This window comes from Protopterus annectens, chromosome 6.part0 (assembly GCF_019279795.1).
Source record: "Protopterus annectens isolate FY-2018-M chromosome 6.part0, PAN1.0, whole genome shotgun sequence".
Taxonomy (NCBI): domain Eukaryota; kingdom Metazoa; phylum Chordata; order Ceratodontiformes; family Protopteridae; genus Protopterus; species Protopterus annectens.
The window spans coordinates 325,668,630-325,693,551 of NC_056737.1; the positions used below are offsets into that span (position 1 = coordinate 325,668,630).

Below are 24,922 nucleotides of genomic sequence, written 5' to 3' on the forward strand. Positions count from 1 at the left end.
TTTCTTGAAAGGTTTGGTTGATAAGAAAGGGAATGGTGTAACCTCTGGTGATGATACTCTGCATCCAATGATCAGTGGTAATAGATTGGCAGGCAGCTTGGTGCAGAGAGGAATGACCCCTGACTGCTTCCAGAGATAAGCAAATGGGTTGCTCCTCAGGAGCGCTGGTAAGGCTATCCGGAGAAGGAATCCCTGAAGCCTTGGTTACGAGGACCCCCTCTGCCTCTATAGGGGCATCTTCCAGAACTGTTACCCCCTCTGCCCCTGGACGGATCATCACCATATGCAGGATGGAAAGGACCCTGAGATTTTTCGTGCCACATTTTCCCACTCCTCTGATTCCTGGAGAATGTATGTTGAGCATTGGAAAACCATGGGCCTACGGCAGACAGGGTCTTTCTGTCTTACTCACACCTGGCTAGCATGTCCTTCATTTTGGAGCCAAAAAGGGATGAAGCTTTGATGGGAGCATTCAAAATGGAAGACTTGAAGGGGTCCACAAGGTCACAAATGCGCATACAGGCATGACGCCTCATGACAATGCCCGAACCCGCTGCATTAGCCTACCTTTGGTCGCATGTGAAAGCAGCCTCATGGATGAGTTGGATATCGATTCCAGGGTTGTGAGCTGTGAGGCCACATTGTCCCTGACCTCATCAGGCAACTGTCCAGCAAGCATCCCAGAGAGTTCATTGATCAAGTCCCTCTGGAGCCTTGTAAAATGTGCCATATAGTTCAGGGACCATATAGCAAAGATCCCTGATGCAAAAACTCGCTTCCCAAGTCTGTCTACCACCTGGGACTCCCTGTTGGGCATATGGACAGTGGGACTTTTCTCAGCCAAGTCCTTTTTTGTGGCCATGGCCACCACCATAGCATCAACTGGTAACCCTTTAGACCAATGCGGGTTTTCCTCAGGAGGGGAAAGAATTTTGTCTGGTCCACGAGCAATCGCCTCAATGGAATCAGGGTTCTTCCAAGCATGCTGCATGATGAGCTGGACAAGCTCTTCAGCAGTTGGGGTCACCCAAGAGGTAGAAGGCCTGACATGGAAAGTCTGCAGGAACACAGCCTCCTCAGACGAAGGGTTGGAAGGTTTCCAGTCACCTCTCTGCTTTAGCATTTCTAGGATGTCTCAGAAAGAGGCATCATCAGGAGCTGACAGAGGGGACCCTTCACCATCATCATAATCCATGTCTTCAGTTAAGGACTCCTTGGGTGAGTCCATGTGCTTCCTCTTGCATGTCCTCTTTCGAGGGGGCTCCTCAGTGGGGGTCTCTGAGGAGGACTCGGAAGAGTGGGTACCCTGAACAGGGGTGTCCTGCGGCTTCTCTGCCCAGTGTCCTAGGGAGGATGGTCTGTGGCAGCTGTAGCTCAGGGGCAGAAATTGGGGTTCCGACATCAAAGGAGTGCTTCCAGAAATGAAAGCCCTCTCCATCATGCGGAAGGCAGGCCCGCCAGAAGAGGGATGGGAGCCCTGAACCGAGAAAGACAACCTCAGGATCGGGGTCACACCCTGCTCCAACAAACCTACCCCCACAGATGGAGCCTCAAGCAGGATCGGTGCAGACGCGGCTATCGGCACTGAGGACGGAACCAAGGAGAAAGAAGGCTCAGTGCCCCAGGCCAAAGCGCCTGTTCCCCAATCCCGAGATTGAGGAAGGACTGGTTCCACAGGAACTGAAGACCAAAGGGGTAAACTTGGAGCCAGAGTGAGGGGCACTGTAGGCGCTGAGGTGATGGGTTCCAAGAAGGATGTCGGAGCAGAAGGCTTTGGAACTGAGATGGTCAAAGGAGTGTAAGATGGAGTCCATGGATAAACCAGCCCAAGTTCTGCAGGTGGATGGGTCTTAGAAAGTGTGGGTATCCCCACTGGCTAACAAAAGCTGGTCCACAAGATGCACCACATTGTGTTCCAACAGGCTCCTGGTGGATCAGGTGGATACTTCAGATGGAGAGTCAGGACATTCAATGAACAGGCTATACACCTGGCCCAGAAATGGATCTATGGAAGGGGACTATCGGGTCTGTGGTGCAAGGTCGGCTGGCATCGAAGTCTCTAGTTTTGAGACCGGGAGTAAAGGGGTCAAATCCAGTGTAGTCGGTACAATGCTCTGTGCTGAAGTGGCACTTGGAGCCAAAATGGTCAGTTCCAAAATCATAACTAACTAAGGAGTCGAAGGTGTGCCCTGAGCCGAAGTGGCTACAGGTGCCAAAGTTGAAATAGGCGTAGTGAGGTCTATAATTGGTGTTGGAGGCAGGACCGGTGCCGAAACTGTCACATGTACTGAAGGTTTCGAGATGCTCGGAGCCGAGGAAGATAGAGCCATAGAGGCAGATTTATGCTCCAAAGACAACTCTGAAACCTTTGATTTTACAGGCTTGCCCTGATCACATGATGGTGAGAAGGGAAAAGAGTGGGACCTCTTTTTGTCTTTAGTAGGAGGGGTTGAGACCTCCATCACAGAAATGGCCTCTGAAAAGGGAGACTTAAGTAACCCTTCCAGTATCAGTTTATTTTTGTGCTCATTAAGAGTGTGTTGACTGAAACTCTGACAAATGTCACATGAAGGCTGCACCGAAAGGCAGGGCACTCCCAAACAGTATACACAATCATTGTGAGAATCACTATTAGGTAACTTGCCATTACATGAAGCACAATGCATAAAACCTGAAGTACCTTTCTTATCCAACATATTGATAGAGAGACACCACAGGCCAACAGTAAAATCCAGTTAGAACAAAAGTCAAACACCATTCAAAGAAGTCACAATTGTACCAATACGGAGATATGTAGGAGAGAAAACAGAAACACCTTACTAAAAACCAAAGCTTACAGGTTTGACAGGAAAGAAAATACCAGCTATGGTATTGAAGGAATACCACAAGGGTAAGGGAGGAAAGGCCGTACCAACAATGGAACTTGAAAGTTTACCAATGGTAACAATGGGTAGAGTAGAGAGCAAAAAAACAAGGTCAGACAGAAGAAAACACACTAGAAATTCTATACACTCAATAAAAAATGAATATATCAACATTTTTTCACACAGATATCAAATAAAGTTACACTTAGCTGAGAGCTGACTGAAAGGTGGCTTTATGGCTATGTCACAAATGAGATCTGAGGTAACAGGGAGAAGGGCATTCTGGGTAGAAACTTAGCTTGAGAGTTTTTTGGTTGGCGCAAGCTTGGTAAAAATGCCAACTGAACTCATCAGTGATGAATGGAAAGAAGATTAACAACATCAGATGATGTGTTTGGGCACCAAGCCTTTCAGAGCTTTCAAACCAACAGAGGGTTGAGCCCTGAAAGGACAATGCTAAGAATAACAAAAAATAAAAGTCCATACCCTGACAAAAACAATAGACCAAGAAACAAGGAAGATGGAGGGCGGCTGTATCCAAATATCTACTGTTATGGTAAGTTTACTTACACAATTGTATTATATTCTTCATATTGAGCCCTGCTGCAGAAGCCTAAGCTGATTAGGTAGATTGCTATAGGTTACAAAATTTTGGGAGGTGGAAGGAGGAGTCCAGGAGCCCCTGGCGAATGGTCCTAGCAAAGCCTGATCTAGACCTAGAGAAGCAATTGAGCTTATAGTGTTTTGTAAAAGAATGTACATAGGACCAAGCTGCTGCTTCTAGAATGCTTCAAGAATCCAGACCTTTCCAAAAAGCCACATATAAAGCCAAGGCCCTGGTAGAGTATGCCTTGACACTGCAATAGTTTTGTTTGGTGAGTATAACAAAAGGTAACAATCTTAGACAACAATTTTGAGGTCCATGAAAAACAAAAGGCATCTGTCTTACAGGCCTTCTTGCACAGAGTCCTGCCAGCTGATTGTTTAGTGAGCAGGCAAATAGGTCTACTTGAGGAACTCCTCACAGATGGCCAAATCTTGGAAGACCCCCTCCCCCCATCTAGTTTCCATTCGTGAGGGTCTGGCCTGGTCCTGCTCAGCTTGTCTGCCACACAGTTTTGCTCTGATAGAATGTAGGACACCCATAAAGTAAGATTGTGTTGTGGAGATATATCCAAAGCTATGACTAGTCTGCAAAGAGTGTATGACCTGGATCCCCCTTGCTTGCTGATGTACCACATGATGTGGTTTTGTCTGTAAACATTTAAAGAGGTCCCGGGAAACAAAGATGATTCAGAGACTTGGGTGCATTGATTTTGGGAAAGCACCTCTTTTCTATTTATGAAAGAATATATTACCTTATACTACTGAAGGTGATATGAATAAAACAAGAAACAGCCTAAAAAATTTCGAAATAAACCACTACGGCTGCTATCTCCACACAATATGCTATATCCACACAACACAGCACGTAAATAATATGATAATCACTTTTCAAACAGTCTCCAAATTTAACAGCTAAAATCCTTTAATAATGTTCTTTAAAACACAGTGATTTCACTGAGACAGACGATAAAACAAGGTTCCTTTCATAGAATATAAACACACACAAATCTGCTATTAAACGACAGAATCAGTTAACAAGAATCCCTTTCACAGATGATAAGCGCATTCCAAAATCTTTCATCAGTTCGTATAGAATGGGGATTCAAACTTTCATTAATAAAAAACTGTCAGTCAATCAGAACATGTAGAGCAGGACAACTCCCCCTTCTTCATTCATACCTACAAGGCCAATCAACAGAAACAACTAAGACCACAACCTTGCTTCATCCAGTCATCGGTCTTCTTGGTTTTAGTATGGGTTTCAGCGGAATAACCCCATTCAATCCAGGCAGGCAATCCACCCCTAAGTTAATAATCCATTTTATCTCATTTACTTCAATTTTATTAACTACATCTCCTTGTTTCATCCCTATATAAATTTGTTCCATGACTTTGAAAGTAAAAGAGTGTGTAGGAAAACTTTATATGTGCAGGGCTAAGGCATTATGTACATCTTCATTCTGTATGTCTCGTAGATGCCTTAGAATTCTGTTTTTGAGCAACTGATTGGTCTTCCCAACATAAAAAGCAGTGTGTAGTTTTCAGGTTGCTAGATAGATCATGTGTTGGGTATTGCAATTAGCTTTAACATTAAAGTTGTATTCAATTCTTGATTTAGGATGTTGAAAATGATTACTCATGCCTATGGAACCACAAGCCAAGCAAAGTCTACATCTAGAAGTTCCCTTTGGTCCTAGCACTTGTAGTTTGGGAAAACCATCTTTGGAGCACAGGAGTCTCTTAATATTCTTTTTGTTCTTGTAGGCAAAACTTGGGTGTGTCACATATAATATCTTGTGGTTTCTCATCCTGGGTCAAAATAGGCCAGTATTTCCTTATAATATTACATAGCTGAACATTATCATTACTATAGGTAAGCAATAATCTAAGTTTATTCATTCCAGTATTCTTCTTTTATGTCCCAACATTCTCAAGCATATGCTTAAGGTCTTTATTATTATCATTATTGATATTATTATCAAAATGAAATGATTAGAGACAAGTATCCTTCTCAGTGTAGCCTCGAAGATATAGATGTTTTTTAGATCCTGCACTTCCTTGGCAAAAGTTGATTCTTGGGTACATAATCTGGAGATCTGCAGTACCTCAATATGAATGATGTTACTAGTAATATGCCTAGGAAGCATACTACTCTTATGGAGATAATGATTTCTCCAAGTATTCTTCCTATGTATAGCTGTCTCAATCTGGCCTTCTTGTCTAAAAATGATGTTAACATCTAAGAAATTTATATATGTCCAAGATGACTATCTAGTAAAATTCAAACAACTGGTGGTCTGGTTCAAATAATCAAGGAATGAAGTGAACTGCTCTTCATTCCCATTCCATAAAATGAAACGATTATTCACAAACCGTCCATAATATTTGATATACTAATGCCATGGATTGGTGGGACTAAGGACATGGATCCTTTCCCATTATGCTAAAACCAGATTAGAGTAACTGTTTGCACAGGGGGTGCCCATGGCTACCCCCTATCACTGCCAGAAAAATGCCATTACCATAGATCAAAATATTGGTTTCTAAAATCATCTCCAACAGCATACACAACATGCTCAGCTTTGATCCAGAAATTACCTGGCTTAAAAATCTTCTTATTGTTTCAATACCATAATCATTGGGAATGGACATAAATAAGCTATTAATGTCCAAAGTGGTGAGTAAGAGGTTGGATAACTCTACTGTTCCATTTATTGCTACATGCAATTTAGTTAGAAAGTCATTAGTGTCACATAGGACTGTTTTAATATTGACCAAAAATAACCCAAGTTCTCTCTCTACATACAAAGATAAGGTCTCAGTAATCCAACCCTGACATGCAACTATAGGTCACAAAGGGGGGGTTGTGGAGGTCTTTATGAATTTTAGGAAGTCCACTTATGGAGGTGATGGTAGGATGTGGTGTATCAAAAAAAAATCAAACAATTTCTGAGCAATTAAGCCTTCCATTAACATGTCATTCAAATTATTTTTCACCTTCTGTATTAAACCATTAAGGACTATAGGGGTGACTTCAGTATATGTCTGCACATCTTTCAGCATTTCAGACATCTTTTTTCTGTACCAATCAGCACTAAGCATAACTATACCACCCCCTTTGTCTGCAGGTATGTCTCAGCTGTTTCACTTTATTCCCACACGTTTATATGAATAAATCAACGGCTGGGTGATTAAGTGGGACGAAGGTACTTTGTTTCTTGATACCATTGCTTTCTTCTTTGCCATTCCCATATATGTTCTTTAAGGTGACATTGCATCCAAAGCATTTCATGTCAATAAGAAACTCACTCAAATCTGATTTTAACAATGGAATAAATGTGAGACCTTTCTCCAACAGTGCCATTTCCTCTGGACTTAACTGAAAGCCCGAAATGTTCACTACTAATGATGCATTTTTCACATTGTAGTTTTCTTTATCTTCCTGTCTTGACTTGTAGCTCATGGATTTCTTTGCCATGTTTGTTTAAAAAAAATCGGCAAGCTGTGTGATACTGTAACATGTGTGACACCTTTCTTCGGTCTTGTCCCTATATTGGATGAAATACTGGCTTCATCAGATGTAGAGAGGTTCAATATTACGGAATTCTCCTGCACCTGTATGAGGTTAGCAATAGTTATTAACAAGTCTTCTGAGGGCTGTTGCCTAGTTTCTGGCATGGCTTGTAGTGGGTTAACATCAGTTTTCTCTTGGCCATTCAAAAATATGCCCTTCTTGAAATCCAAGACATCTCTAGTTAGTTCTTTTATTTTCTGATCCTTTAACTTCTTTTCATACATGTTTATATTGAATTGTAATCTTTCCAGTTTGTTAACCTGAGGGGAAGAAAGGTCAAATTGCTCCAATTCCACGTGCTTAATCCTGATTTGATTGGCCATACTCTCTTCTTCTGGTTTAAAATAGTCTATAAGTAGTCGCATATAGCGGAAACTAGTTTCTAAATTAATGGCCTGCCATTTTGCTAGTAAATCAGGGTACTGATTGCCATAACTCGGCACACATTTCACCCTCATGCCTTGAGGAATCACTTTATTACGCATGCTAGCTTCTAGGTGAAAATGTTGCCAAGTAAGTCTTTTCAGGCGATAGGCTGCTGCTTCAACCTCACCTATGATTTTATCAAATTGGCTTTCATTGACAGCATGGCATCGGTATTGTATATTATGGATGGTTTGTGCATGATCTTTTCATTTTATGGAATGGGAGTGAAGAGCTGTTCACTTCATTTCTTGACTATTTGAACCAGACCACCAATATTTAAAATTTTACTGGACAGTCATCTCAGACATCTATAAATTTCATAGATGTTAACATCATTTTGAGAGAAGAAGGCCAGATTGAGACAGCTATACATAGGAAGAATACTTGGAGAAATCATTATCTCCATAAGAGTAGTATGCATCCTAGGCATATTACTGTTACCATCATGCATAATGAGATACTGCAGATCTCCAGATTATGTACCCAAGAATCACCTTTTACCAAGGAAGTGCAGGATCTAAAAAACATCTACATCTTTGAGGCTATACTGAGAAGGATACTTGTCTCCAATCATTTAATGTTGATAATAATAAAGGCCATAAGAATATGCTTGGGAATGTTGGGACACGAAATAAGAATACTGGGAGGAATAAACTTAGATTATTGCTTACCTATAGTAATGATAATGTTCAAATATGTAATATTATACAGAAATACTGGCCTATTTTGACCCAGGATGAGAAACTAAGAGATATTATAGGTGACAGACCGAGTTTTCCGTACAAGAACAAAAAGAATATTAAGAGACTCCTGTGCTCCAAAGACGTTTTTTCCAAACCACAAGTGCTAGGATCAAAGGGAATGTCTAGATATGGACGTTGTTTGGCTTGTGGTTCCATAGACAAGAGTAATAATTTTCAACATCCTAAATCAGGAATTGAATACAACTTTAATGTTAAAGCTAATTGCAATACCCAACACGTGATCTCTCTAGAAACCTGCAAACTATGCACTGCTTTTTATGTTGTTAAGAGCAATCAGTTGCTCAAAAACAAAATTTTAAAGCATCTGCGAGACATACAGAATGAAGATGTACATAATGCCTTAGCCCTGCATGTTAAAATTTTCCTACACACTCTTTTATCTTCAAAGTCATGGAACAAATTTATATAAGGATGAAACAAGGAGATGTAGTTACTAAAACTGAAGTAAACAAGACAAAATGGATTATTAACTTAACTTAAGGATTGAATGGGGTTATTCCACTGAAACCCATAGTAAAGGCAAGAAGAGTAATGATTGGATGAAGCAAGGGCGTGTTCTAAGTTGTGCCTATTGATTGGCCTTGTAGTTATGAATGAAGAAGGGAGAGTTGTCTTGCTGTTCTGATTGGCTGACAGTTTTTTATTAATGAAAGTTTGAATCTCCATTCTATACAATCTGATGAAAGATTTCCAAAAGCGCTTATCATCTGTGAAAGGGATTCTTGTTACCTGATTCTGTCATTTAATAGCAGATTTGTGTGTGTTTATTTCCTACGAAAGGAACCTTGTTTTATCATCTGTCTCAGTGAAATCACTGTGTTTTAACGAGCATTATTAAAGGATTTTAGCAGTTATATTTGGGGACTGTTTGAAAATTAATTATCATATTATTTACATGCCATATTGTGTGGAATTAATGGATAGCAGCCGTGGTGGTGTATTTTGAAAATCTTTAGGCTTTTTCTTGTTTTATTCGTATCACCTTCAGTAGTATAAGGTAATATATTCTTTCATTGTCTACTTTTGTACCTTATTACTACACATGACTGAGGATTTAGGAAGACAAAGTAACACAAAGGGGTGAGATGCCTTAGATTTTATGAAGAATAGTAGCGCTACAGAGCATATGGAAGAAAGTGCTAATCTCCTGCTCCAACTTAATTTTAATTTAGATGAAATGTCAATACGGAAAGATGTTGTCAATGAAAGCCAATTTGATAAAATCATAAGCGAGGTTGAAATAGCAGCCTATTGCCTCAAAAGGCTTACTTGGCGATGTTTTCACCTAGAAGCTAGCATGCATAATAAGGTGATTCCTCGAGGCATGAGGCTGAAATGTATGCCGAGTTATAGCAATGAGTACCCTGATTTACTAGCAAAATGGCAGGCCATTAATCTAGAAACTAGTTTCCGCTATATGCGACTACTCATAGACTATTTTAAACCAGAAGAAGAGAGTATTGCCAATCAAATCAGGATTAAGCAAGCGGAATTGGAACAATTTGACCTTTCTTCTCCTCAGGTTAACAAACTGGAAACATTACAATTCAATTTAAACATGTACAAAAAGAAGTTAAAGGAACAGAAAATAAAATAAAAACAACTAGAGATGCCTTGGATTTCAAGGAAGTGCATATTTTTGAATAGAAAAAAGAGATGAAAGACCAGTGGAACCCTGCCAACAAAAGTGGTTGTCAAACATAATATTCATCAGCCTAAAACTGATGTTACCCACTACAAGCCATGCCAGAAACTAGGCAACAGCCCTCAGAAGAGTTGTTAACAACTATTGCTGACACCATACAGGTGCAGAAGAATTCCGTAATATTGAACCTCTCTACATCTGATGAAGCCAGTATTTCACAATATAGGGACAAGACCAAAGAAAGGTGTCACACATGTTCCAGTATCACACAGCTTGCTGATTTTTTTGAAACAAACATGGCAAAGAAATCCAAAAGCTACAAGTCAAGACAGGAAAAGAAAGAAAACTACAATGTGAAAAATGCATCATTAGTAGTGAACATTTTTGGGCTTTCAGTTAAGTCCAGTGTAATCATTTTCAACATCCTAAATCAGGAACTGAATACAACTTTAACGTTAAGGCTAATTGCAATACCTAACATGTGATCTATCTAGCAACCTGCTAATATGCACTGCTTTTTATGTTGGTAAGACCAGTTGCTCAAAAACAGAATTCTAAGGCATCTGCGAGACATACAGAATGAAGATGTGCATAATGCCTTAGCCCTACACGTTAAAAGTTTTCCTACACACACTTTTACCTTCAAAGTCATGAAACAAATTTATATAGGGATGAAACAAGGAGATGTAGTTAATAAAACTGAAGTAAATGAGATAAAATGGATTATTAACTTAAGGGCAGATTGCCCGCCTGGATTGAATGCAGTTATTCCGCTGAAACCCATACTAAACTCAAAAAGACAGATGATTGGATGAAGCAAGGGTGTGTTCTTAGTTGTGCCTATTGATTGGCCTTGTAGTTATGAATGAAGAAGGGGGAGGTGTCCTGCTCTACATGTTTTGATTGGCTGACAGTTTTTTATTAATGAAAGTTTGAATCCCCATTCTATACGATCTGATGAAGGATTTCCGAAAGCACTTATCGACTGTGAAAGGGATTCTTGTTACCTGATTCTGTTGTTTAATAGCAGATTTTTGTATGCTTATGTCCTATGAAAGGAACCTTGTTTTATCGTCTGTCTCAGTGAAATCACTGTGTTTTAATAAACATTACTAAAGGATTTTAGCAGTTATATTTGGGGACTGTTTGAAAAGTGATTATCATATTATTTGCATGCCGTATTGTGTGGAATTAACAGATAGCAGCCATGGTGGTTTATTTCGAAAATCTTTAGGTCTTTTCTATTTATGTGCTTGCATCTGTCCTTGGTGTACAACACACCTTGTACTTTTAACACTCCTGAAACTGCTCCCCAAGCAAAGTCCAAGGAGTCTGTGGTGACTAATTGCTTTGGAACAGGGAGAGAGAAGGGAAAGCCTGGATTAAAAAATACTTGCTGTCTACACCAAATGATTTCATGTCTAACAAACCCCAGCCCTGGGATTTAAAAGGACAAAAGATTTTGGTGCTGGAGCTAAAGAGACTTCAGATCTTTCTCATGTGTAGTTTTGCCAGGGGTATCAAGAGAATCAGAAATGCAACGAGACACAAAATCCTGAGGTATTCCCTTGAAGTGACAATGTTTCAGTGGAAAACCTTAAAAATACATCTAGATGTATTATTTCCTGTGGAAGATGAGCTCTTTGAACTGAGGTGTGTACCTGACACCCCAGAAACACAATCCTATGTGAAGAACTAAAAAAAGATTTTTTGACTGCTCTATTGGAATCCCAGCTTTTGGAAAAGTTCTCTCACTCAAGTGAGAAGATTTCTGACACTTTGAAAAAGACTCTATAAAGATAATCAAGCCATCTAAATGTGGAAAAAATATGGGTGCAATGAGCTATAACTGGAGCTAGACACTTTGTGAACACTTGTAGTGCAGTGAATAGTCCAAAGGTTAAGGCAGAGAACTAATAATGTGATCCAGACACATAAAACCTTAAGAAATACCTGAAGTCTGGATGCATAGGACTGTGATGATAAGCATCTTTTAAATCTAGTCTTATTAGGAAACTTGAATGAGGAAGAAGAGGTAACAGTTTATGAAGTGACAGCATTTTGAACTTGGGCAATATTACAAACAGGTTTAGAAAATAAAAATCCAGAATTGGTTCTACATGCATTTTCTTTCTTTGGCACTATAACATCCTTGAATAAAAACCTTTTCCCACCTGGGAAGGAGGAACACACCCTAAGACAGCATGTGATGAAGGACAGGTGGAAACAAAAGAGTCTAATCTGGAGGATTATGAATGACCCCTTGGGAAGGAGAATTTTCCTCCCACTGGTATATTTAACCCTGATGAATGATCTTCAGATCACATTTGTCTGTAATTATTTGTTGCCAAAGAGAAAAGTGGAAAGTTAGACTTTCTGGAAGGGAAGGGGGACTGCTGGGAGGGTGGCAACATCCCTTAAATATTCATTCTGACTGTTCTTGATTTTGAGGTTGTTCCTGAATTATTTTTGGAACCCCTTGCCATTTCTTCTTAAATGTTTGTTTACTACATGTTGTTGAGACTGTTTATTTTGTTTTTGGTTAGAACTGGATGAGGGGTCATATCATAACTTAGAAAAGTTGGAAAAGGATGGCTGAAAAATCTTAGAGATGCTCTGTATCAACTTACCCCTTTCATCACACCTTTTGATTACTTCTGCAGCAGATGGGCCAAAAGCTAAATCTCTATCCAAAAAAGAATCTAAAATTTCATTTTAACATCAGCTGGGAGATTCTGAGAATGCAGCCAGGCAAACCTCTCTAAACACTGTACCAGTGGCCACAGCTCTTGAAGAACTAGCTAATGAATCATTCACACACTGTAAACAATGAGTGGTAACTTGTACAAGAGAAGAACCTAAATTATTTAAAGCAGATTTTTTCTCACAAGAAGAAAATGCAGCACTTTTACAATTAGTCAAAACAAACTTATCAAACTTTTTAACATATAAGCCTGACAACTGAAATTCTAAAAATCAGATTTGCAAAAGCATACTCTTTTTTTCCTATACTTATCAGTAATCTTCCCATCCTTATCAGAAATAGTAATATTTAATTTAACTAAATGTTTGGAAGCAGTAGGATTAACTAAAGCTGTTGGGTCAGGTTTGAGAAGAGTGTATATAACAAAAAAAGACTGAGGAACTTTATACATCCATTCTGCCTTTTTTTTGGGACAGCTGGCTGACTATAAGGAACATTGCAGGCAGTAACACACACACATCCTCCAGAGCTGAAGAAATGGTGGAAAAGGTGAATGTTCTGGAAATTCCCTCTGTAAGAGCTCATTGTATTTTCAGAGGGACTGAGAAAACTCAGTGCTCTCTCACTGAAAACACTGGGACATTTTGTTACAGAGAAAGAGAAACCCCACAGGAAAAATCAGAAACTGAGCTCTCCTTAGAATCTGAATCAGAAATCTGAGGAGAAAGCACTGTATCTGTCCCTTCATCTTCCTGTCCAGATTCAGAATCTTGAATCATTTCAGGAAAAGAGGTATCCTTTTTTCTTTTCACAGAAACAATTTTATAAAAGGGAACAATAGCCTGAATTAAGCCCTAAGTCAGAGCCAGTAAATTACTCCTGTCCAAGGAAATTTGAGGAGGAGTAGAGACATATTTATTTTTCTTTCTTTTTGGCAGGAAAAATGGGGAAATAGTGTCACTAATGGCAGGATCTTCCTCAGGGATGGGCATAGCATTCTGTTGAAACAGGGAAGCCTTCCCTGTTCCCTCTCCTAGGGCCACCAAGAGTGTCTCTCCCTTGCTCACTGAGTGGACCCCAACAGCTGCAGAGGACATGGCTAACCCTTGGTCCATAGTGGCTGTAGGTACTACACCAAAGGGATCTGGGGTAAAAGATGAGTGGTCTGAGGTACAACTAATGGCCACAGAAAAGTCACCCACCTGTGGCTGAGGCAAATTGCTAGCCTGTTAAGTTGGCAAAGGCTGTTTGCTTAACTTTTATTTTGTGGCTAGAAAAAAGACTGACCATGGGACAGACAGTTTTTTTTTTTATGGTCAAGCTAAAAATGATGTCTCTTTCCCAGGGAAAGCAAGCAGCAAAAGCCAGTAAAAATTTAAAGTCTTTAAAAGTAGCTTATCTCACAGACAAAAACACAGCAAAAGGTACTTTAAAACACTTTGCTTGCCCAAAAACATAAAATAAACACAATTTCTCCACAGAAACATTTTTTCGAAAATACTTTAAACAACTTTTAACTGAAAAGAAAAAAGAGCACACCCAGTAAAAAGTACAATATAGTCTCATTACAGTTCATTAAAACACAAACTCTTAGCTTTAAAATAACTTGCTTGAACAGGAAAGTGTTATCAAACAAACATTTTTTTTAAAAGGGATTTTTTTCCCCCCTGGAGGGAACTTATTTGCCCAGTAAAAGAACAGCACAAACCGACCGTCAATGAAAGCCACAGAGGAGCATACTCTTTGGTGTGAGGAAAGTTCTGAAGGGCTTGGAACCCAAATCTGGCTTTTTAGTCAGCTCAGCTCAAGCTGACTAAAGGTTTGGGCATGTGGAAGGTACCCTGAAGCTTAAGAGGCTGGACAGATTTTATATCCTTGTAGGTTATAACCTTTATAGCTTAGGTTACTACAGTAGTGATCAATATGAAGAATATCAGATAGTATTCCTGTGGAAGTTTGGAAGTTAGGAGGGAAGAAAATGATTAAGAACTATATTTTAAGGGGAAGTACCAACATCTTGGAAGAAAGCTGTGGTGGCTGTATTACCCAACAAAGGTAAAGACCAGTCAAGACCCAGCTTCCTACAGACCCATTTCAATTTTAAAACATTATTGCAAAGTGTTAATGTCTATACTAGCTAAAAGAATGACAGATGTGTTGCCAAATTAATAGCTATGGATCAGTGTGGTTTTGGGAGGGGAGGCAAACATTTGACAACATTAATAGAACAATGATGATCCAGGAGAAAGCAGAATATAAGAAAATACCACTGTTGTTGGTGGGTCTTGATGCAAATAAAGCATTTAACAGAGTAAGCCAGGATTTTATGTGTATGGCAGTGGAAGTATGTGCATTCTGTGATACAATACTAAGATTAATTAGGATGATAAATGAAGGATCAGAGGCAAGAATTAAAGGGACAGGCAAGAATTAAAGTGAGAGGGTTCCTCTCTGATAAGTTGTGTTTGAACAGAGGAACTAGGCAGGGGTGTCCTCTTTCCCTTTTCTTTTTTGCTTTATATTTAGAGCCGCTGGCAAAGAAAACATGGGATTCTGAAATGCAAGGATGTAATTGGTATAGTAATCAAGAAAAGTTGGCTTTATTTGCAGATGATATTATTTTGTACCTGATATATTCAGAAAAGGACATCTCAGTGTTGTGGAATATTTTGAGACAGTTTCAAGACTTTTTGGGATATAAAATTAATGAAGACAAAATAAAGGTTATAGCTGTAAATGCTATATCCACACACAAATTAGTTCAGCAATACCCTTATTTATGAGACACAATAAAATAAAGTATTTAGGAGTGTGGCTTAAAAAGGATTGTGTTATGGCAGTTAAGGTTATGTGGGAAGAGATTAAATAAAATATAGTAGAAAAAGTGAGAAACTGCACGCTCTTGTTTATGGATATGAATAGTAAGATACAAGCAGTGAAAGTGTTTTAGTTTGTTTAATTTTATATACAGGTCAGGCATATTTTTATCAACCAGAGAAGAGTTTGTGGACAGTAATTAACAAAGAATTGAAGGGATTTATCTGAGATAGGAAGAGGGTAAGAGTTACATGGGATATGTTGATCCTTCCAATTCAACAAGGTTTCTATAATGGCTTAAATAATGGCAAAGTTTATGCCAAAATTTATAGATATGGATCAATGTAGTTTTGTGAAGGGGAGGCAAACATTTGAACATTAACAGAACCATGATGATCCACAGGGAAGCAGAATGTAAGAAAATACCACTGTTGTTGGTGGGCCTTGATGCAGAGAAAGCATTCGACAGAGTAAGCTGGGATTTTATGAGCAGGGCAAAGGCAGAATTTGCATTCTCTGATAAAATTATAAGGCTAATTAGGAGGATATATGAGGGATCAGAAGTGAAAATTAAACTGTGTGGCTTCCTTTCTGATAATTTCTGTTTGAGCAGAGGAAGCAGGCAGGGGTGTCCTCTTTCCCTTTGTTATTTGCATTATATTTAGAACCACTGGCAAAGAAAATAAGGGTATAATTGGTATGGTATTCAGGAAAAGCTGGCTTTATTTGCAGATGATATCATTTTATACCTGATAAAAACAGAAAAAGACATTTCAGTGTTGTGGTACATTTTGAGACATTTTCAACTCTTTTTGGGATGTAAAATTAATAAAGCTAATCCAAAAGCAATAGCTGTAAACTATGTACCCACACATTAATTGGTTCAGCAATACTCATATTGATGGGGACATGATAAAATGAACTACTTAGGACTATGGACTAAAAAGGACTCTGTTGTGGCAGCTAAGGATATGTGGGAAGAGACTAAACAAAAGATGATATAAAAACTGAGACATTAGAAGCTCTGTTTTTGTACAAGCAATTAATATGTTTTTAGTCCATTTAGTTTTATACAAACATCAGGCATATTTTTATCAACCAGGGAGAAATTGTGGACAGCAATTAATAAAGACCTGAAGGATATTATCTGGAAGGGGAAAATGGTAAGATTCAAGTGGAATAAACTGATTCATCAGACAGAACAAGGTGGTTTGGGATTACCTGATTTGAAGGGGTATTTCAGAGCTGCACATTTAAAGCTCCTATACATAGCAAAAGTAGAAAGCTATACTTCAAAGTAGAAAAGGATGATCATGAAATGGGGGGGGGAGGGGGGGCTTACGAAACAAGGAGAGACTGGGATTTTGGATGCAGATCCTTAAGGACCATACAGGATATTATTTCATAAATTTGCACAAAGTATTCTAAAACTAAGCCAATACTGGAAAGGAGAAAGAAATTTCTGCCCATAGGGATGACTGAAATTAAGGATACAGACAATACACAAGAGGGGCTTAAATTTATTGGAGAAAACTGGCAAAGGAAGCAAGGTATTGGGAGCATATAATTAAAGAGGAAAAGATAATAGAGTGGGAGGAGGCCAAGAATTTATTTGCAGTGCAGGCTAGAGATTATCTTTACTTTCAAGGATTGATATCAGAGTGTAGGAAAAGAGAAAGAAGCAGGGGGATCTTAATTGAAAGACCAGCACTGGTTGAGTTTTTTGCAGAGTCTAGAACAGAAGCTGCTGCTAAAAAAAGTATAATTAGTACAGCATATAAAATATTCCATGATAACTATAAGAATCAATCAGAGGAAGTTAGAAAGGATTGGGAAGATAAATTGGCTAAGCAAGTTACAAAGAAACAATGGGGGCTATATTTATGTCTTCCAAATAAGCAACGAAGTCTAGAAGATTTAGGTCCAGGATCTTTGCTCAGAAGTGTTTACATAGGTATTTTTTATATTCCTGGTATGCTCCAAAGAATTTTTCCTCAGGTAGATTGCAAATGTTGGAGGTGTGATGGGGAAGAAAGAGATAATTGGGAACATATTTTCTGGGGGTGTAATGAGTTGCCAGACTTTAAACATTCCCTGCAGACTTCTCTATCAGAAATACTAGGTGAGCAAATTGTTATAACTAAGGAAATGATTTTTGGAGCTATGATACAGAATCGGAATTGTCTACACATAGTAAGGCTTTGCTGAGTCTAATTATGGTGGCTACCAAAAAAGCAATTACTAGAAAATGGAAATCAAAGTCTAAACCAATTGTACTAGAAGTAGTGTATATAGTAACAGAGACAACACAACTGGAAATAGGATCTTTAAAAAAGGGTAGAAGCAAATTACATAGAAAAAATGGGAATTGTGGGAACAATACATGCAGAATAAAGTTTTCGAGGAGGAATGAGGTTTAAAACAATGTAGGATTTGAATGAGTTATGTAATGTTTGATTGAAAACAGCTGCATAGATTACAAGTGATGTCAAATGTTTGCAACAAAAATATGTAAATATGGTTTGTTTATGTGTCTATATCAGTTCATCAAAGGTTCATTTCTGCAAACCTTCGTTCATCGACCCTAATACACCGAACGTTCACATCAGCAAGCGTTCACTTCAACGAATGACTTATCCAGGGAAAGGAACGAGTTGCCCAGCATTCTGACCATCACACAAAGCACAGTATTTCAAACCCACCCATGTGGGCGGGGGCCCACACCCCCTCAACTATATATACTAACTCCAAGATCACACTACAGTGGGGAAAAAGGCAATTTTCTTATGATGGTCAACGCTTTCCTTTCCCTGGGTAAGTCATTTGTTAAAGTGAGCATTTGCTGTATTAGGGTCAATGAATGAAGGTTCGTGGAAATGAACCTTCAACAAAGTGATATAGACCTGTTTTTATTTATATAAATGTATGATTGCCTATGTTGTAAATGATAATTTAATAAAGATGTTTCTTGTTTAAAAACAATATGCTGTGTTCTGTACACCTCTTTTTCTATTAGATGCCAGAGCACTACAGTGGGCCAGACTGTCACCCTTCTCCCAGGGTGAATAGGCATCAGTCACTCACTCCCACCCTCTGCCAGCTGTCTCCTCCAAGTGCCCAAGTCGAAGAAAGGCTATCTGGGTCACATTCAGGGCTACATCCCCTTATGATTTGCAGAAGGGATAATGGACTGTTTTTTTTTTTTTAAATATGGTCTGTAGTTTAAACTCATGTGGGAGATGGGTCTATGACTGCCCATTGAATGACATAAACATTGAACAGCATTATCACTGAACACAATTCAATGAGCATTCATTCATCGAACGTTCACTTCACTGAACGTGTGAAATGGTGAAAGTAACTAGTTAGCCAACACTTCCCCATCTCACAAACTGCAGTATTTCAAACCCGCCCAGGTGGTGGGCTTTGCCCCCACACCCCTATAATTACATATACCAAGTCCAAGACTGCACTACAGTGGGGAAAAGGGCATGGAAGTAGTTGGCCAACATCAGGAAATTTGCCCTTTTCCCCACTGTAGTGCAATCTCAGAGTTGGTATATATAGTTACGGGGTGTGTGAGACAGGAAAGCATTGGCCAACTAGTTACTTTTTCCGTCTCACATGTTCACTGAAGTGAACGTTCAATGAATGAACACTTGCTGAATTGTGTTCGGTGATATGTCATTCAATGTTTATGTCATTCAATGGGTGGTCATAGACCATGGAAGTCTCGGCACAAACAGAGAGATCAGTCTTTTCTTGTTCTGGTGACCTGTGCTCTGAGATTTGTATGTGTGTATTTGTGGAGGGGAATCAGAAGTACTGTATGTAGCACTGGTCAAATATGATTGTGAAAGATCATTTGAGGCCTTCCTTTAGTATCAGAGCTGTAGCAAATGAGTTTGATACTCCAGACAACACAAACATTTGGTGCTCCCCTCCTAACTGACCATAAATGATCACTGTCATTTAATGATAGCTTGTAAACTGTCATACTATTTTTGAGTTATGAACAAAGTTTATGTAGTAGTCTAATAATTTATTATCTTTGCAAGAAAAGAAAAGTCTGACATCATGTAAACTGTCAAACTGTTTGGCACTACTTACTAGTTGGTGCCCACATCAGCTACCCCCTCATCCTTACCCTTCCTCTGGCTCTATTAAGCATTAATTATATTTATTTATTTAGACCTATCAGTGAACTGTAAAGTAAATCTACCAAAACATATGAACCATTCATATCAGTAAAACAAGTGAATCAATTTACTACTCAAACAGCTTCCTCTGTAGCATAATAAATGGATATCCTTTCACAACACTTCTCATGATTGACATGCAAGCTTCCAAAACTGGAACAAACATCAGTTCACAGGTTCATAGGTTATTACTAGACTAATGATTACTAGGGCCCTTACAAGCCTAGCTGTGATCCCAAACCATTTGGGGCCCAAGTATTATATGGGGAGGTTTGGATGTTAGTAGGCAGGTAGCTAAGGATTTGCAAGGGGAGTATTAGGATAATGCTTTTCTTATTTATAGGCTCTGTCCTGAAGGGACATGGGGGCCTAACTAGGGGTAAATTTACAATTAAGGACTCCTCCCATCAGAGTATTTCACATAAGCACACCAATAGGTGGTGTGTGCTTGCATGTCAGAAAACATTTAAAAAAATACAAAAAGGAGTATTAATGTCAAGCAGAGCAAAAAGTCTGGAATAAAGACATTCTAGCACATACACTATCTTTAAAACCACAAAAGAAGTGCTTACCATGTACAAGCTGGTGCCACATGATGGCACAAGCCTTCTGGTTGCCTGTGCGCATGGCATAGTGACAGACAGCTGCTGCCATCTGAACTCTGTCATTCTCATCCTCAAGGGCTGCAGTAATCATTGGCTGAAGCTCTTCTGGCACATCCAAAACTGGAGGGGATCCATCTGCAGGTCAGATAAAGGTAAAAAAAACTATTCAGAAATTCTGGATCAAAGCATGTTTTATCGCTTTGTTAGTGTCATTATTAGATAAATGCCTTTTTAAAAATAAATCTGAAGTGTTAGACTATGTTAAATGGACAGTGCTTGCAAACAGCTTTTCTTTCCCAGGTAAGACTTAAGGGAGAAGTGACAAAACACAAGATTATGAAACAGTTGTTCCAAACAATGAATGAAACATGTCTAGACAAAAAGCATAACAAAATATTATGCAAGCAAAAACACACATGTAGTAAAAGAAAACTTCCTGCTGCTAAAATGGAGCAGAAAGACTAATTTCTAACAGTATTTTTTAGCTTCTTTGTTTTTAGTCAGTGCCTTCTCTCCACAATTACTGAATGCACCTGGTATCTTGCCTATCATTTGTCTGCCAAGCAGCCCTGCTTATTCAAGGTGAAGTCGACCCAGATTACACTCAAACAATTTACATGCTGTAGATGGAGGACTGAGTGGATATCATGCCTATGGTACATGTCTAGAATAAATGTGGTAGACGGAAGCATGCAATGATATAGTAACGCCTGCCTGACTCCTAGAATTTATGACTACCAGCATTTAAAAAAAAAAACAAGCTTCAGCTAAATATTTCATTCAAGCTGTTTTATACCTTAGCCTCTTAACCCATGCCATCACTGAATGCTCATTTAGTCTCTTTTCATATCACCCTCAGTCAGTCTAGACTAACTGGACTTTGGTTCATCCCTTGCAGCAATTAAATAATCTCTCTCTCTCTCTCTCATATATATTTCTTTATCATGTAACAGGCTGAACACTCTTGGTAATTAAATAGGCAAGGACAATCTCACAAGTACAATGTGAACCTTTGAACAATTCTTCTCAAGCAGTAAAATCAACCTAACATGATATTTCTCTTCAGAGCAGCATGTATTCTCTGGGTCTATATTAGAACATTGAATATTTAACAGTTCGAATCACTAAAGGTAGACCTTTAGTGATCGAACTGTTAAAACATCGAATGTTCACAAAAAATAAATAAATAAATAAATAAAACTAAACGGTGTAGGCAGGGGGCAAGCCCCCCTGCACCCCCCCACCCCCCGCTACTTAAATATACCAACTCCGAGACCGCACTACATTGAAGTAAATGGAAATTTCCCCTTGCGGAGATTTCCGTTTACTTGTTTGATGTTCAGCAGTTTCTCTATTCTCATGTCGACAATGTCAGATTTGACATTGTCGGCTTTGAGAATCTAATATAGACCCTATTCTCTTCATACATTTAGGGTATACAGGGATCTGTAGATGGTCAGTTGTGACTAGTATGCAAACAGCTTTGATTTTATGTTATCATTTGCCCTCCTATCCTCCAACAAACATGAAGCCTCATCCCTAAATGTTTCACACATTCCTCCTATTCTCCCAGTATTAGACAATATCAGGAGGGAACGAAAGGGAAAGAAATGGGAACTGTAGTTGTCAACCCCTGGAGGATGAGATGGGGCTAGGATATTTTTTTGTGATGCTTTTATGCCTTTCCTTGCTGATTGGCAGGTGTGTAGCAGTGTTCTGCTATGCCAAACCTGGAGTGCATGCATCTTTCCACACACCTGCAAAGTTTTGTTAAAGTGAGAAGCATTCTTTGGCTGTGCTTGCTCCCCCGAGGCTCTGTGTGCATGGAGTACACCTCCGGAGTCTGAGCCCAGAAGATATTTCTGTAGTTAAGACTTGTACCAACTAACTCCCCCACAACATTCAAATGGGCAAGCCAGAGATAGCTGCACATTCACATCCTTTCCTGTCTGTATCCTCCAGCATCTGGGCTGCTAATCAAATCTGGATAAGTCGGGGCGCAGTCATGGCTCTGTCACTCAGCACTGTAAAGCTTCTGTTTTTTTTTTTAATAGACGCTATGCCAACAGCTGTTAAGTGCACAGTGTGATACATTTATGTAGAAGAAATCAAAAGTGCACATACAGTCAAGTGAAATTTTAAAACACAAAATGAGCAACGTGCAAAACCAGAAAACCAAAAAACTTTTTAATTACTTATTTGCTTGCTAACTGAGTGAATGGACTCGTCCAAGGACCTGTTTCATGAATGATACTAGTCATATAGCAAAACGGTACATTGTTTGTGAAAAATACAATATATTTTTAAGGGTGCACAAAAAGCTGTAGGTATATAAAAACCATATGGACCTATACAGGAAAAAAAAAAGCTTTCCAGCTTACACATTTCATCAGTCCTAAAACTGCCTGTAGAGTGCATTTTAAATTTGCAGAATGTTCTCTAAATACAAACAAGATAGCAAAATTAATGTGAAAAGTTCTACATTATAGAGTATGAAAAAAAGCCAGAAAACTGATTCAGATAAACATAGTACTGAATTATGACACAGACATAACTGTAATTTATTTTATTTGTGCTTCACTTGGACTCTGAATAGCACAGCATCTGATTTTGGGCCACCAGCTACCTTGAACCCTGCAACAATTTGGATTTTAGGCTTCCTCCGTTGCTGTAGAATGCATGGGAAAGGACAGTTGCATGCTATATGATGCTCAGTGAAAGCTCATGAGATGGTAGCAAATAGGCTGACTGACTTAGGTTGTGCTATTTTATCATGAGACTTTGTATCATTTTGTTTGCATTTTATTGTAGAATCTAAGTAACATTTGTAAAAGTTGTGAGCCAACAACACTCTTTCCTATGCAGTGCTTTACACTGCATTTTAAATATCATGACCACAAATTACTGCTAGATCTGTGACATTAAACTATGAATGTTGTCTTGGCTTTCTAACGAACTGCATTTCATCTCCAAATCAGGACATCAGAAATGGAAGTCATTGCTGCGAACACTACATTCTTCACAAGGATACACACACCTCTCAAGTATACCTCATTATGAGGAACATTCCTCGTTTTTGCTTTTAAAAGTCAATTTTCCTCACAGTTCCACATTGAAAGAGTCTAAACAGATTCAGTGTTAAGATTTGTCTAATTGATATACACGTTAATATTGATTCATATTAATTCATCAAAATGATATTTTGTAAGTATAAAATAACACATTTAACCATCCTGTGAGCTTACTAGTTGAAAGTGTTACTAAGTTGTTAGTAAGTGATCCACATTTTCCCCATTTGTTCCAGATTATTACAGGTAGTATTCAACATTTTGGAGATGAAACTTTGAGAGCTATACAAGGACAGTATTTTGCAGCTTTTATAGAGGCAGCAGGTGAGGGTGTTGGACATCACAAGTGATCATTACGGCCAGACATCTGCAGTACACATTTCAAGTAAATGTGAGAGGGAAGATAAACATGCAAATTAATTAGCTTGAACCCCACTGGATGAATGCTGCTTGTCTCATATTACTACAGATCTCAAAGTACATCACCTGTATCAATACATTGGCTCAAGATGGAGCATTTTGAATTCCTTCCCTTTTTCCCCCTGATGATGTTAGGGATCCTTTTGACTCTGTATTCATCAAATTGCAGACTATTAGAGAACAAGATGGCAATGAGAGGAGGTGGATTCAGGAATGGAAGAAACAAAGGATGTGTAGAAGAAGCAGTGGGCTAGAACCAAGGCATAAAGTAAACGTGCACAATATAAACAAAAACATTTTGCTTATTCCTGCATTATGTAGTATCCTATATCCTAACCTGACATCTCATAGTCTGGCTCAGCTACAGGATGACTGACAGCTGCTGACGCACATGTTGCTATGGCACTGATCCTCACATCATAATGTAGGCTTCCAAGATCCTTCTTCAGTTTTTCCACTGTTACATCTTGCCAGCGGGTACCTGATTTGGAAAAAAAAAGAAAGAAAAAAAATCAATGTCTGCCTATATCTATCAGAGATGTGGGGGCTGTACCTGGGATGAATTTCTGATTTCCCATCCACTGGTCAAGGTTAAGAAGGAAAGATCTAGAACTGGTCTCTAGGAAAGCTTGTTCTTTGAAACCAGAAACATTCTGTAGTAGAAGTCTTCCTCCCTTTGGTCTAAAGGCACTAGTAGTATAACTCCTAGGGTAAGTATGTGTTGTAAAACATGAGGAAAAAACTCTTGTTCAGAGAGTAGTGAGGAAATCCCTTGAAAGGAGATGTGTGCATTCAGTGCTAGCTGTAACACTCCTGAAACAGTATTAGTATCCATGAGTCTGAAACAATCTGTTGCGAAACCATAAGCTAAAAATCTTGCATGAGGTGATACTTTAACTTCAAATTACACTTACTGAGTCTCCATGCCTTTCGCCATTCATCCACCATGTGTCGTAGTCCCTGTAGTTCTTCCCGAGGTTGATACTCCCTTTTTGTTTGCTCCATCTGTATCTGGGCTATAGTGTAATCAGCAGCTTTCATCCCTCTCTCAGCTGCATAATCAGCCTGACTGGGCAATGCCACCCATCTCTGTATACCCTTCTCTGGCTTCTGTACTGCAGAATAAAAAAAAAATAAAAAAAATGTTAGTAAGTAGTAAAGATGTTATACTTCATAGTTCCAACAAAGCATGTTTATCAAAACATGTCTAGTTCTGCCATTTTCAAGCAG

At 38.9% G+C, this 24,922-nt stretch overlaps 1 protein-coding gene across 1 annotated transcript in view; it reads right to left on the minus strand.

The window, feature by feature from the left end:
- The window catches only part of HEATR4 (HEAT repeat containing 4), a 390,162-nt gene that overhangs the window by 235,929 nt on the left and 129,311 nt on the right, over nucleotides 1-24,922 (minus strand). The window contains exons 5-7 of the mRNA XM_044074085.1: nucleotides 24,607-24,807; nucleotides 24,030-24,173; nucleotides 20,172-20,339 (exon numbers count right to left, since the gene is read on the minus strand). Coding sequence (XP_043930020.1) covers nucleotides 20,172-20,339; nucleotides 24,030-24,173; nucleotides 24,607-24,807 — 513 coding nt within the window. The remainder of the gene's footprint in view (nucleotides 1-20,171; nucleotides 20,340-24,029; nucleotides 24,174-24,606; nucleotides 24,808-24,922) is intronic.